Here is a 12,004-nt window from a genome sequence, read left to right as displayed (position 1 = left end):
ACATTTTAAAACATTTTTACCGAAAGTGAATTATTATATTTTTCTTGTTATCCATGTATAAAAAATAACTAGGGCACAATAATTCAAAACAAAAGTACATTTAAAGTCAATGCCTTACCATCAATTATCCACATCTTATTGCTGTGACACGTCACGTACAGTGCAGGACTGCTATCATGCCATATATGGTAAATTGCCTGTTTTTTGTTTTCAATTGTGCAAGAGTTAACATGAGATTTTCGAAATAATCTCATCATTGCCATGATACAGTAGTTGGCGTTTGTCTGCACGCCAACCGCCAGGGGGCGCTGGGAGCTAAACCGACCGACAAATATTGACATTTGTCTATCTCTATATCAGAAACGAGAAGGCGTAAAATTATATAAAAACGTGTGTTTACTAATATTTTTTTAGGAAATGTTTAATTGTGCAAGAGTTAACAGGAGATTTTCGAAATAATGTCATCGTTGCCATGATACAGTAGTTGGCGTTTGTCTGCATTTGATTTGATTTTTTTTTGGTCATTATGAAATACAATCATGTGCGCTTACGGACTGTATCCCTGCAGACTGTATTGATCTATATTGATATATAAAGTATACATTGTGTTTTTTATGTTGATTTAATTAAAAAAAACCAAAAAAAACATTTTTTTTTTTAAATTTCTTGTGCGGCCCGGTACCAATTGGTCCACGGACCGGTACCGGGCCATGGCCCTTTGGTTGGGGACCACTGGTCTATAGGTCCCTAAGATATATAGATATCTAATGTATTCATACATTGTTTATGTAGGATATACGCACATCAAAAAATAAACACAAGATGTCAAAACGGCCAAAACTGTCAGTTGCCCAGGGAAGAAAAAAAAGAAAATAAGAGGAGGATAAACGAGAAAAAGACAGAGGTAGCAGGTAGGTAATGTTAGCCTACATGAAATTATTTGTCTGTTACAGAATGTGATAGTAACCCTTAGCATTAAGCTAATGTTACATGATTCGGCAATTGCTAATCAATAAATAGCTAGTTCTGTTTTAACGTCGGGTTAATATTGTGGAGGGGGCTAAATTGTTATGGAAATTAATAATGTAACGTTAGGTAATTACAGTACTCCCTGGTGTACAGTAATTTGTAAGTCATTCTAGTTAATGCAATATTAAAAAGCACAAATAGAGAACTCTGTAGGATCCCCTTTTTTTGTAATATGGTTGTTAAAGTCATACTGGTTTGATATCTTGTTTTGTGCAGTGCCTTATTTATATTGTATTTTTAATTTATTTTATGCAACTTGTTGACACGTTTTATTTTGTGTTTATGTATGTAAAAAATATTGTATTTCATATATTCATTTTTTATATTCATTTATTTATTCATATTTTTTTAAAATCTTGTTAACTATTCTGATTGTTAATTTGCTTTCTTTAAGTAAAAAAAAAAGGTCAAAGACAAAGCTATTCGGTTTCTTGTGAGTATATACACTTCATTGCCGATGTGGGGGGGCGCCACCTAAAATCTTGCCTAGGGCGCCAGATTGGTTAGGGCCGGGCCTGGTATTCAGTGAGGTAAAATTAATTGCTCCTGCCAAATGAATTGCACTGAGTGGAGCGGATCACCACTCCAAGATGGCGGCCCCGCGTCTCGTCAGCGCCAGTAGGCTGTAGCGCTCGATGCTGCGTCTACTTATAAGATGTCTATGGATACAGTAGTTGGCGTTTGTCTGCACGCCAACCGCCAGAGGGCGCTGTGAGCTAAACCGACCGACGAGGTTCTTTTCCGGGTCGCTACCGTGTTTTGAAAAGCACATCAATGGTCTCCTTTGGTAAGACGATTTTTTTTATATTGTTTAGTCAGTCGATGAATATTTATCTTATGCTTATGAAATATTAACATGGACGGAAAAACGTGTCAAATCTGTTCAACCGGGAGTCAAACTTGATAGTGGCTGTGATTGAACCCGCGGTGTCGTGTATGTATCACCACTGTGAGCAGTAGGTTAAAATGGCGAATAATAACAGTCAAAGCTCTAACATGTTATTCACGTAAAATGTGTTTAGCTGTTATTCTAACTTTGTGTGGGGGCTTAGGGTGATGGGGCCAGACAGCGTCCAGAGTCCGGCCGCGCCCTGGCGGAAGGTGCTGTGGGAGCGCCAGCCCTACCCGGACAACTACGTGGATCGGAGGTTCCTGGAGGAGTTGAGAAGGAACGAGGGCATCCGTCAGTACCGATACTGGGCCGTGGTGAGAGAGGCCGGCCTGGTGGCGCAGCAGCTGTCCTGCGTGGCCATTTTCATCACCCTCTGGCTCTACATGGAACAGGTAAGGCATGTGTGCCTAATAATGCCTTCACTGTTTGCACATGTTATGTTACAGCCTTATTCCAAAATGGAAGAAATTCATGTTGTCCTGAAAATTCTACAGACAATACCCCATGACAACAAGCAAAAGTTTTTCTTTAAATGTTGCAAATATTATTAAAAATGTAAAAAAAACAACAACATGCTATATAATTTCATAGTTGGTTAGAATAAATAAATACAATGTATAAATAGTAGGGGTGTAACGGTACACAAACATTTCGGTTCGGTACGTACCTCGGTTTAGAGGTCACGGTTTGGTTCATTTTAGGTACAGTTAGAAAACAACAAAATATAAATTTTGGGGTTATTTATTTTCCAAATTTGCAAAATCTTCCACCGAAAATATTTTTCTTAGTGAAATATTTGATGTGAAGTAATCGGAACCTTGGATAGGTCAATAATTCTTAATAACATTGTTTTGAGAAGAAAGAAAAAAAAAACAGCTTTGTTTTATTAGTCAACATTGCAACTTTTTCTAAATTACATTTAACCTTTAAGCTTTTTTATTTCACTTTTGTTATGTTATTGTTTATTTTAATAGTATTTTTAGAATGTGCTGTGGGCCTTTAAAACATTAACTGTGGGCCGCAAATGGCACACTTTTGACACCCCTGCTATAGATAATAAAAAATTTAATCTGATAAATCTATGGATAAAAAGCAGAGCCTGGCGACGCATGCGCGTTTATCATAACTCTCTCGCTCTCTCTGCCCCTCCCTCACGAATGCTGCTGCATGCACAATTGGTTTTGTTTTTAACCCCTTCTTAACCCTGAACGTACATTGAAAATACACGCAACCCTAACTCAAAATGCCGGACATTTGAGGCATTTAAGAAACTCCGCCCTGACAGCTCCGCAAAAGAGGACATGTCCGTTGAAAAGAGGACGTATGGTCAGTCTATCCTAGCCCGTTAGCTGCTAGCATGCCGTGTGTTGTGCCTCGGTGTGCATTGTTTAAACAACGTACGGTACGCTACTTAATATGTCCGTGTGAAAACTCGTTCGGTACACCTCCGAACCGAACCGGAACCCCCGTAACGAAACGGTTCAATACAAATACACGTACCGTTACACCCCTAATAATAAATAGAAGTTCATATTTGCATATCATGTGATTTAAAAATGTATTTCCTTTGGTTAATTCATGCAAGTATATGTTAACTTTATTTTTGTTACAAAACCCATGTAAATTGGAGGGGAACATATTTTTTTGTTCCGGTTTGGTCCCATTGTTGTGGGGACAATTAATATAAAATAGAGTTTTATTGTCATTATTACGGTGAACAGGTTCAAAGAACAACGAAATTGGAGCAGATCCCCTAAGGTGCATACACAATAATTTAGTAATATAAATAGTAAAAAAGATAAGAAAGAAGATATGTATCTATATATATATGTATATATCCACACACATGCATATATCCATACATATGCATATATATATACAGTGTTTCCCACACATTCATTTATTTGTGGCGGCCCGCCACAAAAGAATTACGTCCGCCACAAATACATTTTAAAAAAATATTTATTTTTTTGACCTGTCCAGCTTCTCAGGCAAATCATATAGTTGATGTAGATGCCCATATAGGCTGTTCAGATTTACTTTACAAAAGAGAGGTGTAGGATACTTCTCTTGTTGCCTTATTTGTATTTGACCACTACTGTTTTCTGTTTATTTGTTACTGACTGTGGCAGGACACCTCTGCCTCTGTTTCACTTTATGTTGCTGGTAAATAATATGGTTGTAGTAGTAGGCTAAAGTTAAATTATTTAGTATGCACTAATTAAAAGGGCAGAGCTTTAAGAGACATTTTAGCTTTTATAAGATATATTTTTTTGTAAGAACCACAATTAATAAATATATTTCAGTGAATAACTTATTGTTCAAATGTGTATATAAATATGTACATAAAGTGTTGTAATTATATTGTAAAATGGATGGATGGATGTTTAAAACAAAACTGTTATTATTAATTAGTAAGTATACATTTTTTGAGCCTTTTTAGAGAAAATCATATCATTGTAGTAAATTATGCAAAATACTCGATGATGTCATGATGACCACACCCATAGCCCCACGCCCATAGCCACGCCCCCACCGCCACAGGTATCTTGGCAGTTTATGGCAAACACTGTATATACATATACACATACAACATTATTGCACATTATAGTCCGAAAAATAAAAAGACATAACACATGAGGACATGACGGACACATGTGACGGAATAAGGGAAGCAGCATGCGACAGCAAGCATTTCATGGAAGACGTTAATGGAGTCTCGGCTTGAAAACATACTTTATTCCCTTGGAGTTTGAGGCCAATGAGCTATGATTCTTTCTGATAATGTATGTGAAATCAATGTCTAACATAAAATCTGCTTAGTGAGAAGAATTATCTTATCAGACAGAAAATAAGCAAATATCACCCTTATTTGAGATATTTAATCTTATTTAGATTTCAGTTTTTGCAGTGTAGCGCACTACAAAAAGTCCGTCTTCAAAAACAAGAAAAAAAAATACAGAAATTAGGGGAATTTTATTTGAATTAAGCAAAGTTATCTGCCAATAGAACAAGAGAATTCGCCTTGTCAAGACTTTCCAAAACAAGTAAAATTAGCTAACCTCAATGAACCCAAAAATACCTTTAAAATAAGTATATTCTCACTAATAACGAGTGCACTTTTCTTGGTAGAAAAAAAACAAAACCTTTTTGCTCAATATGTTGAAAAATATTCTTAAATGAAGTAAATGCTAGTAGTGTCGTTATCTTGACATAATGATATGCGCTCGGCATCATGATTTTTTTCCCCATGCTTGAAATAAGAAATTATTACTTAAAAAAAGTAGTTTTATACTTGTGAGTGTTGATGACACAGCTTTGCAACAGTTGATATTCTAGTTTCAAGCATGTTTTACTCAATATAGGTCATCAAATCTCAGCAACAAGCTGTAATATCTTACTGAGATCATTTAGGACCAAAACACTTAAAACAAGTAAAACACATAAAATCTGCTTAGTGAGAAGAATTATCTTATCAGACAGAAAATAAGCAAATATCACCCTTATTTGAGATATTTAATCTTATTTAGATTTCAGTTTTTGCAGTGTCGCGACTGGAGTGTGTAAGCTAGCGGTCCCACCTTCGCCCACGGAGACAAACATTATGGATGACTTACAAGAAGATTTACTCTGATCATTTCATTCTGCTACTGAATAAACGCACTCAGATGCACAGAGTGAACCCTCTGGTAGGGCGACTAAGTTATCGTGTTGATTTTCATTGAATTGAGTCTGGTTGCCATATCACTGACAATTGTTAACTACACCATATTGGATAAATGTTTTTGTGTATTTGAAGACATTTGTTGAAAACTTGCTGGGGTAATAGATATTTAAAATAAGTTTAATAACCCATAATTTCACGACCCCCATTCAGTTGGACCCCTGTGCGCTTTATAGTTTTGCCTTGTGCAGTAATAGTCATAATTAGCATGCTGTTTACCCTTTATTTACACATCCATCTTCTATACTGCTTGTGCATTTATGATTTAATTGGCTGCACAATTACAATAAACGTATTGCATCATTGCTTTCAGGGCCTACTGTCCCCAGAGATTCTACTCGGATCCAGCCTGGCAAGCGCCCTGCTGGGCTACGGACTGTACCGAGTCCTCACTCCTCCGATGGAGTGCAACACCCGTACTCGTCTCACCGACCTACAGAGCGCCATTAACTTCCTCTCCTTCACCTTTGGCTTCTCGCCGGTGCTAAAGACGCTAACCGAGTCAGTGAGTACAGACACGGTGTACGCCATGTCGGCGGTCATGCTGCTGGCCCACCTGGTGTCGTTCCCGTACGCCCATCCCTCGCCGCCCGGCAGCCTGTCCTTGAACGCGGCGCTTTTCGCCTCTGTCTGCCTGGCCTCCAGACTCCCGGGCGCCCTCCACACCTTCGCCATGCTCAGCTGCGCCCTGCTGGTGTTCGCCCTGTGGCCGTGCCTGCTGCGGAGGATAAGGGACAACGCTCCGAGCCACTTCACCGCGGTGTGCGCCGGGGTGAGCGCGGCGGGCACGGGCGGCCTGGCGTCGCAGTCGCCCGGCGGGGCCCTGCTCTTGGCCCTGGCGGTCCTGAGCGTGACGCTGCTTTGCCCCGCGCTGCTGGTGTGGCTGCAGAGGCACAAGGACAACATCCAGGGGCCCTGGGACGAAGCGGAGATCCGCGAGGACCTCAGCCACTTCCTCCACTGAAGACCTAAGCACATACAGCAGACACTGGACACTTCATTAGGTACACCGGCACTATCAAGTGAGGGTTAATACATGGCTTGAAGATTGTGCAGGTGAAGCGGTGTATTCAATCTACAGTACACCTTTTAGACCAGGTCTACTCTTGGACAACTTATCTGCGGGTAAAAGCTGAAAATGCTATTTTAATATTTTAAATGCGGACCTCAATAGTATATGAATCACGTACACCGGCACTATCGAATGAGAGTTAATACATGGCTCGAAGATTGTGCAGGTAAAACGGTGTATTGTTACATTTACTGCCAATCCACCGCACACCTTTTAGATCAGGTCTACTCTTGGACAACTTATCTGCGGGTAAAAGCTGTTTTTTTTTTTATTTGAAACTGCTATTTTAATATGTTAAAATACTGACCTCAATAGTTTATGAAATGTGTTATGGAGACATGATGCTATTTTGCACACATTTTTAACTGTCATTTGATACCGTGGATTTGCAATGTTGAATATCATAGTGTTGATTACAATACTGCAGTATGAGGAAAAGAAGTGTCACCTGAAGCCCTTTAATACAATTCATGGATTGTCAAGTTAAAAAAAAAACATGTTAATTGTTTAAGAAAGCACTGGGATTCTTTTAATTTGGTCTGGGTTTTTTTTTTCCACATCATGTTTCATGACATCAGCGAGTTTCCTATGTATTGAGTTGCAGTGTTAGGAATAACTGTTACTAATTCTAATTTGATGTATTCAGGATGGAAGTACACACACAACAAGGAGGCTTAATGTAGTTCATGTAAAAGACAAGGACATTAAGTGCTTGTCAAATTTTTAAGATGTTACATAATAACATACTTCTCTCGGTAACTAAATACATATATGAAGGGCTACTTCCATTATGAAATAATTACTTATTGGGAGAAAGGAAGTACAATTATAACAGTAATTTTCCCATCTCGGTTGTGTAGTAACATCCACATTTTTGCCACTATTTCTGACGGTTAGTGACTTAACCTCTAGAGGGCAGCACACTACAACTAAATAAATGTAATATACCACCACTGAAGGTTATTTCCCCATCGACTCTTTTTACATGCTGGTGTCATAGACACTTACCGGCCACGACATTAGGTACAGCTGCATGAAAACTACTAGGGGTGCACAAAAAAAATATTTATTCAAATTTTTAAATCGACTTGAAGTTTAAAAATATTGATTTTAAAAAAAGTAATTTTTTTCAGTAAGAATCCATTTAAAAAATATACACTACCGTTCAAAAGTTTGGGGTCACCCAAACAATTTTGTGGAATAGCCTTCATTTCTAAGAACAAGAATAGACTGTCGAGTTTCAGATGAAAGTTATATTTTTCTGGCCATTTTGAGCGTTTAATTGACCCCACAAATGTGATGCTCCAGAAACTCAATCTGCTCAAAGGAAGGTCAGTTTTGTAGCTTCTGTAACGAGCTAAACTGTTTTCAGATGTGTGAACATGATTGCACAAGGGTTTTCTAATCATCAATTAGCCTTCTGAGCCAATGAGCAAACACATTGTACCATTAGAACACTGGAGTGATAGTTGCTGGAAATGGGCCTCTATACACCTATGTAGATATTGCACCAAAAACCAGACATTTGCAGCTAGAATAGTCTTTTACCACATTAGCAATGTATAGAGTGTATTTCTTTAAAGTTAAGACTAGTTTAAAGTTATCTTCATTGAAAAGTACAGTGCTTTTCCTTCAAAAATAAGGACATTTCAATGTGACCCCAAACTTTTGAACGGTAGTGTATATATTTAAGTCCATCTCCGCGCAACCAGAAGGAGCTTTTCTAACTTGTAACCTGTTTTGAAAAGGTTTCATTATAATTATACCAAATAATACATTGCAAGAATCGTGTTGAATCGAGAAATGATCCTGTATCGAATGGTCGATCCTGGATTTGGGATCGCATCTGATCTTTAGGTGCCCAAAGATTGTATTATTTATCATAGTGCAATCATATGTGTGCAATATGTATTTTTATTTTTTATTTGCATTTTACTTTTGGTAAAAATGCCGCCACTGAAGTGGTGAGTCGCTAATGTATCGGAGTCACGCCAACCACGCCGCACAAAAATAAAGAGGCCTCCTTCCTGCACTTTGCCGGCCGTCTCTGCATTCTGGGGTCCAGAACAACACTGGCAGACCACCCTATTGTGGTTGTAGTCTGCATTTGTGTACAATTGTTACACACAGCTGTGGCAAAATGTTCCATACAGCCTTTTCAGTATCACCGCAGCCTACAGACACGCTTGGTTTCAGACAACCACAATGTATGCTACCAGGCATCTTATATGTTTAAATGTGTAACTAATGACGTGGCCAGTCAGTGCTCGTTTTGCCAGTTGCAGAGAGCCCTGAATTCACCGCAGGTTCTCCGGATTAAAGACAATTGATATTCAAAAATAAAACACCTCTTTATTTAAAATGAAAAAGGTTTTAAAAATAGTGTTTCGCAGAATAGCTGTTGTTTCTATTTACACGGGCACTTGAGGAAAGTCAGCAGACAGCCGAGGACATTCCTGCGACTGCGGCCAACGCGACTATGAACAAAACAGGCTCACGAATGGTGGCGGACGCTCCCGGCGGAAGGCGAGGCGGGGGAGGGGTGGACCGTGTCCTCCTACTTGGTGCTCGTTGGGATGGCTGGAGCGGGCCTCCTGGGGGGAAATGATTGGAATCAGTGATTAAAAACGGACCGCCATGTTGTGTTCCCAAAAGCACCTTGTGATTTAACACACAGGGAAAGGAAAGGCTCGTGGAAAGATGCTCAAAATATAGATGCAACATTCGGCTAACTTGCATAACGACTAGCTGAATAATGCTTAGTTGTTGTTTTTCTTCAGTGCTTAATATGTAAGCCTAAACCTATTTTGTCATGCCACGGTCATAATATAAAGTCCCTCGCCACGTTGCGCTTCAAATTTTGCGGCTTCACTGCATTGTGGATTTTTTAATAAAACCATTTTTGGCCTAAATTCAGCATTTTTAAGCATACACATGGAAACGACGAAGTAAACATATCAATACCACTAGATGAGATCAAACCAATCAGAGCGCGCTGTTCAGTATCTTCTTATAATCAAAAGACAGCAGTCATTTCAATGAGATTATTATATTACTTAGAATGAAAATAACAAAAAAAATATTGTTTCTCATGAGCTATGTACTAGTATTGTATGTCTGGGTGGGGTCCAGCTTTGGAAATAATTTGTACCCCTTTCAGAGATCATTATTTCCCCTTAAAACATTCGCATGTTGCACAATGAGATGTAAAACAGGGGCTAAAGTGCACATTCCTGTAACTTTGTCTGACTTTATTAGCATTTTTGTAATCTTTCAACAGTTTTCATGATTAATATCCATAAATTAACATTCTTTATAAATGACAGTATAATAAGCACACATTCACAGTGCAACAACCTGGCATTCATAGATTATGTGTGCTTCTGGAGTTGTCCGACTTTTTGTGCGGCCATAAAAGCATCAGTGGCTAAGTGCCATGAGTGCAGGTGAGAGAGCGCGAGCGGGTGCTGTTGATATGACAGATGACTAAAAGTTGGTTTTGGCCTTTGCCCAATTTTGCTAGAAAGTTTTCACTAATGTTTTTGATGTGGTTACGGACGACAATAAACAATTTTGCTCAAAGTGATCGATGGAATTCCTTTCCTCCTTAAAGCGTTTCGACAGAAGTTACAATAATTGAACAGTGTTGATTTTGTTTAGGGTTCAGATTGGATTGGATTGTGTGTGCGGCATAGATTTACTGTGCGCAGAGGACGCGTGAGCAGTGTGCAATGAGGAAACGGTGGTGGCCAATCACTATGTTTCCATGCACTAAGTTAGTCTGATTTCTCAAATAGTTTTTTTTTAATTTTGCCACCTGAGTGTGAAGTCCAAGTGTCCATGCGCACTCTCTACAGCCCTTTGAGACACTTGTGATTTAGGGCTATATAAATAAACATTGATTGATGATTGATAATGCAAATATTGGTCATACGCCATATGCCTCCTGTAAACTGGGGGGCGCTTATTTCATTTTACCGCGGATAAATTAATTACTTTTCCGGTTGACCTATGGCGCCACACTAGGCATAGCGGATCCTTACAACTTGTTTTAACTGATGTCCGCTGTAATATTGGCACAGATTACAAATATTACAGTACAGGCCAAAAGTTTGGACACACCTTCTCATTCAATTTGTTTTCTTTATTTTCATGACTATTTACATTGTAGATTGTCACTGAAGGCATCAAAACTATGAATGAACACATGTGGAGTTATGTACTTAACAAAAAAAAGGTGAAATAACTGTGTGGAGGGGGGCGTGGCCTGTGGGCCTGCCGCGGAACGGGGTGTGCCTGGACCGGCCTCGAAGACAGCGACGGGTGAGTAGATGGCCCAGGTGGGCCTTGTTATCTAATCACCTGTCGCCTTTATTAGCAGCAGCCGGAATGAGACACAAGGTTGGAGTTGGAGTGGGAGCCAGAGAGAGAGACACAAACTCAGAAAAATAAATGTTGCTGGAAAGCATAAACCTGGCACTATTGATGAAAATAAAACAGTGTTATACCCTGAATTCCGGGCTCTCCTGGCAGTGTGTGGTGGTCCGAAGAACCCACTAGAGGGCAACCCCTACAAACTGAAAACATGTTTACATTCCAGTTTCTTCAAACTAGCCACCCTTTGCTCTGATTACTGCTTTGCACACTCTTGGCATTCTCTGGATGAGCTTCAAGCACAACCATTTCAGGTGACTACCTCTTGCTAACCTGACTCTCGCCAGATCCTTGTAGTTCGCTGAGCTCCACACAAGGATCTGGGCTCGACGGCAAAGCAAACTCCTTCAAGATAGCAAAAAAATAATGAAGCAATCAGGATCGCCGGGCGGGATTTCATAGATGTGACACAGCGCCGAAGCGACTGTTTGATTCAAACAACAATGGCGACACGTAGCGAGGAGTTGTGTGCTGACATTGATTCTGATATTGCAACTGTTTTGCGACATGGATCATCTACTGACATTGCTGCGTTGTTTCAGTAAAAGTCCTCTAACTTTTCGCTATGTCGTTATCTAATATGTCGGCTGTTCTGGTTTGGATTTCCCAGCGTAGCTCTCATCAGCGTTACAAGTTAATTTGGATGTGAGTGGTTGAAGTAGCACGTCATTCACGATAACGGACAAGTGGTATATCCAATCACATACAATGATTTTTTTACAAGGCCCCCGCCTTCTGAAATACATCTCCTGTTGAGAAGTCCCAGATCCTTGTGTGGAGCTCAGCGAACTACAAGGATCTGGCGAGAGTCAGGTTAACCTCTTGCAGCTCATGGAGAGAATGCCAAGAGTGT

The 12,004-nt window shown here is 39.6% G+C and overlaps 2 protein-coding genes across 9 annotated transcripts in view; one reads left to right on the top strand and one right to left on the bottom strand.

Moving 5' to 3' along the window:
* The first annotated feature begins 1,718 nt into the window (after positions 1-1,718).
* On the top strand, positions 1,719-10,270 carry pigc (phosphatidylinositol glycan anchor biosynthesis, class C). 2 transcript variants are annotated; one of them, XM_062038868.1, is made up of 3 exons: positions 1,719-1,816; positions 2,082-2,313; positions 5,959-10,270. In XM_062038868.1, the coding sequence occupies exons 2-3, from the start codon at positions 2,086-2,088 to the stop codon at positions 6,607-6,609; spliced, it is 879 nt and encodes a 292-aa protein (XP_061894852.1). In that variant the 5' UTR covers positions 1,719-1,816; positions 2,082-2,085; the 3' UTR covers positions 6,610-10,270. The 2 variants fall into 2 exon arrangements, with proteins under 2 accessions (XP_061894852.1, XP_061894853.1); XM_062038869.1 differs by lacking the exon at positions 1,719-1,816 and adding an exon at positions 1,835-1,963.
* The window catches only part of dnm3a (dynamin 3a), a 57,559-nt gene continuing 54,604 nt past the window's right edge, over positions 9,050-12,004 (bottom strand). For all 7 annotated transcript variants that reach the window (XM_062038855.1, XM_062038851.1, XM_062038856.1 and 4 more), the window contains one exon: positions 9,050-9,311. In XM_062038855.1, coding sequence (XP_061894839.1) covers positions 9,275-9,311 — 37 coding nt within the window. In that variant the 3' untranslated portion in view covers positions 9,050-9,274. The remainder of the gene's footprint in view (positions 9,312-12,004) is intronic.

The sequence above is a fragment of the Entelurus aequoreus genome, linkage group LG27, assembly GCF_033978785.1.
Source record: "Entelurus aequoreus isolate RoL-2023_Sb linkage group LG27, RoL_Eaeq_v1.1, whole genome shotgun sequence".
Taxonomy (NCBI): Eukaryota; Metazoa; Chordata; class Actinopteri; order Syngnathiformes; family Syngnathidae; genus Entelurus; species Entelurus aequoreus.
The sequence above is the reverse complement of the archived record's forward strand: the minus strand, read 5'-3'. Positions and strand labels throughout refer to the sequence as shown.

Coding starts and splice junctions, on each gene's coding strand:
- pigc (XM_062038868.1), top strand. CDS start 2,086: ATGGGGCCAGACAGCGTCCAGAGTCCGGCCGCGCCCTGGCGGAAGGTG. Junction 2,314..5,958: donor TCTGGCTCTACATGGAACAG/GTAAGGCATGTG, acceptor CATTGCTTTCAG/GGCCTACTGTCCCCAGAGAT.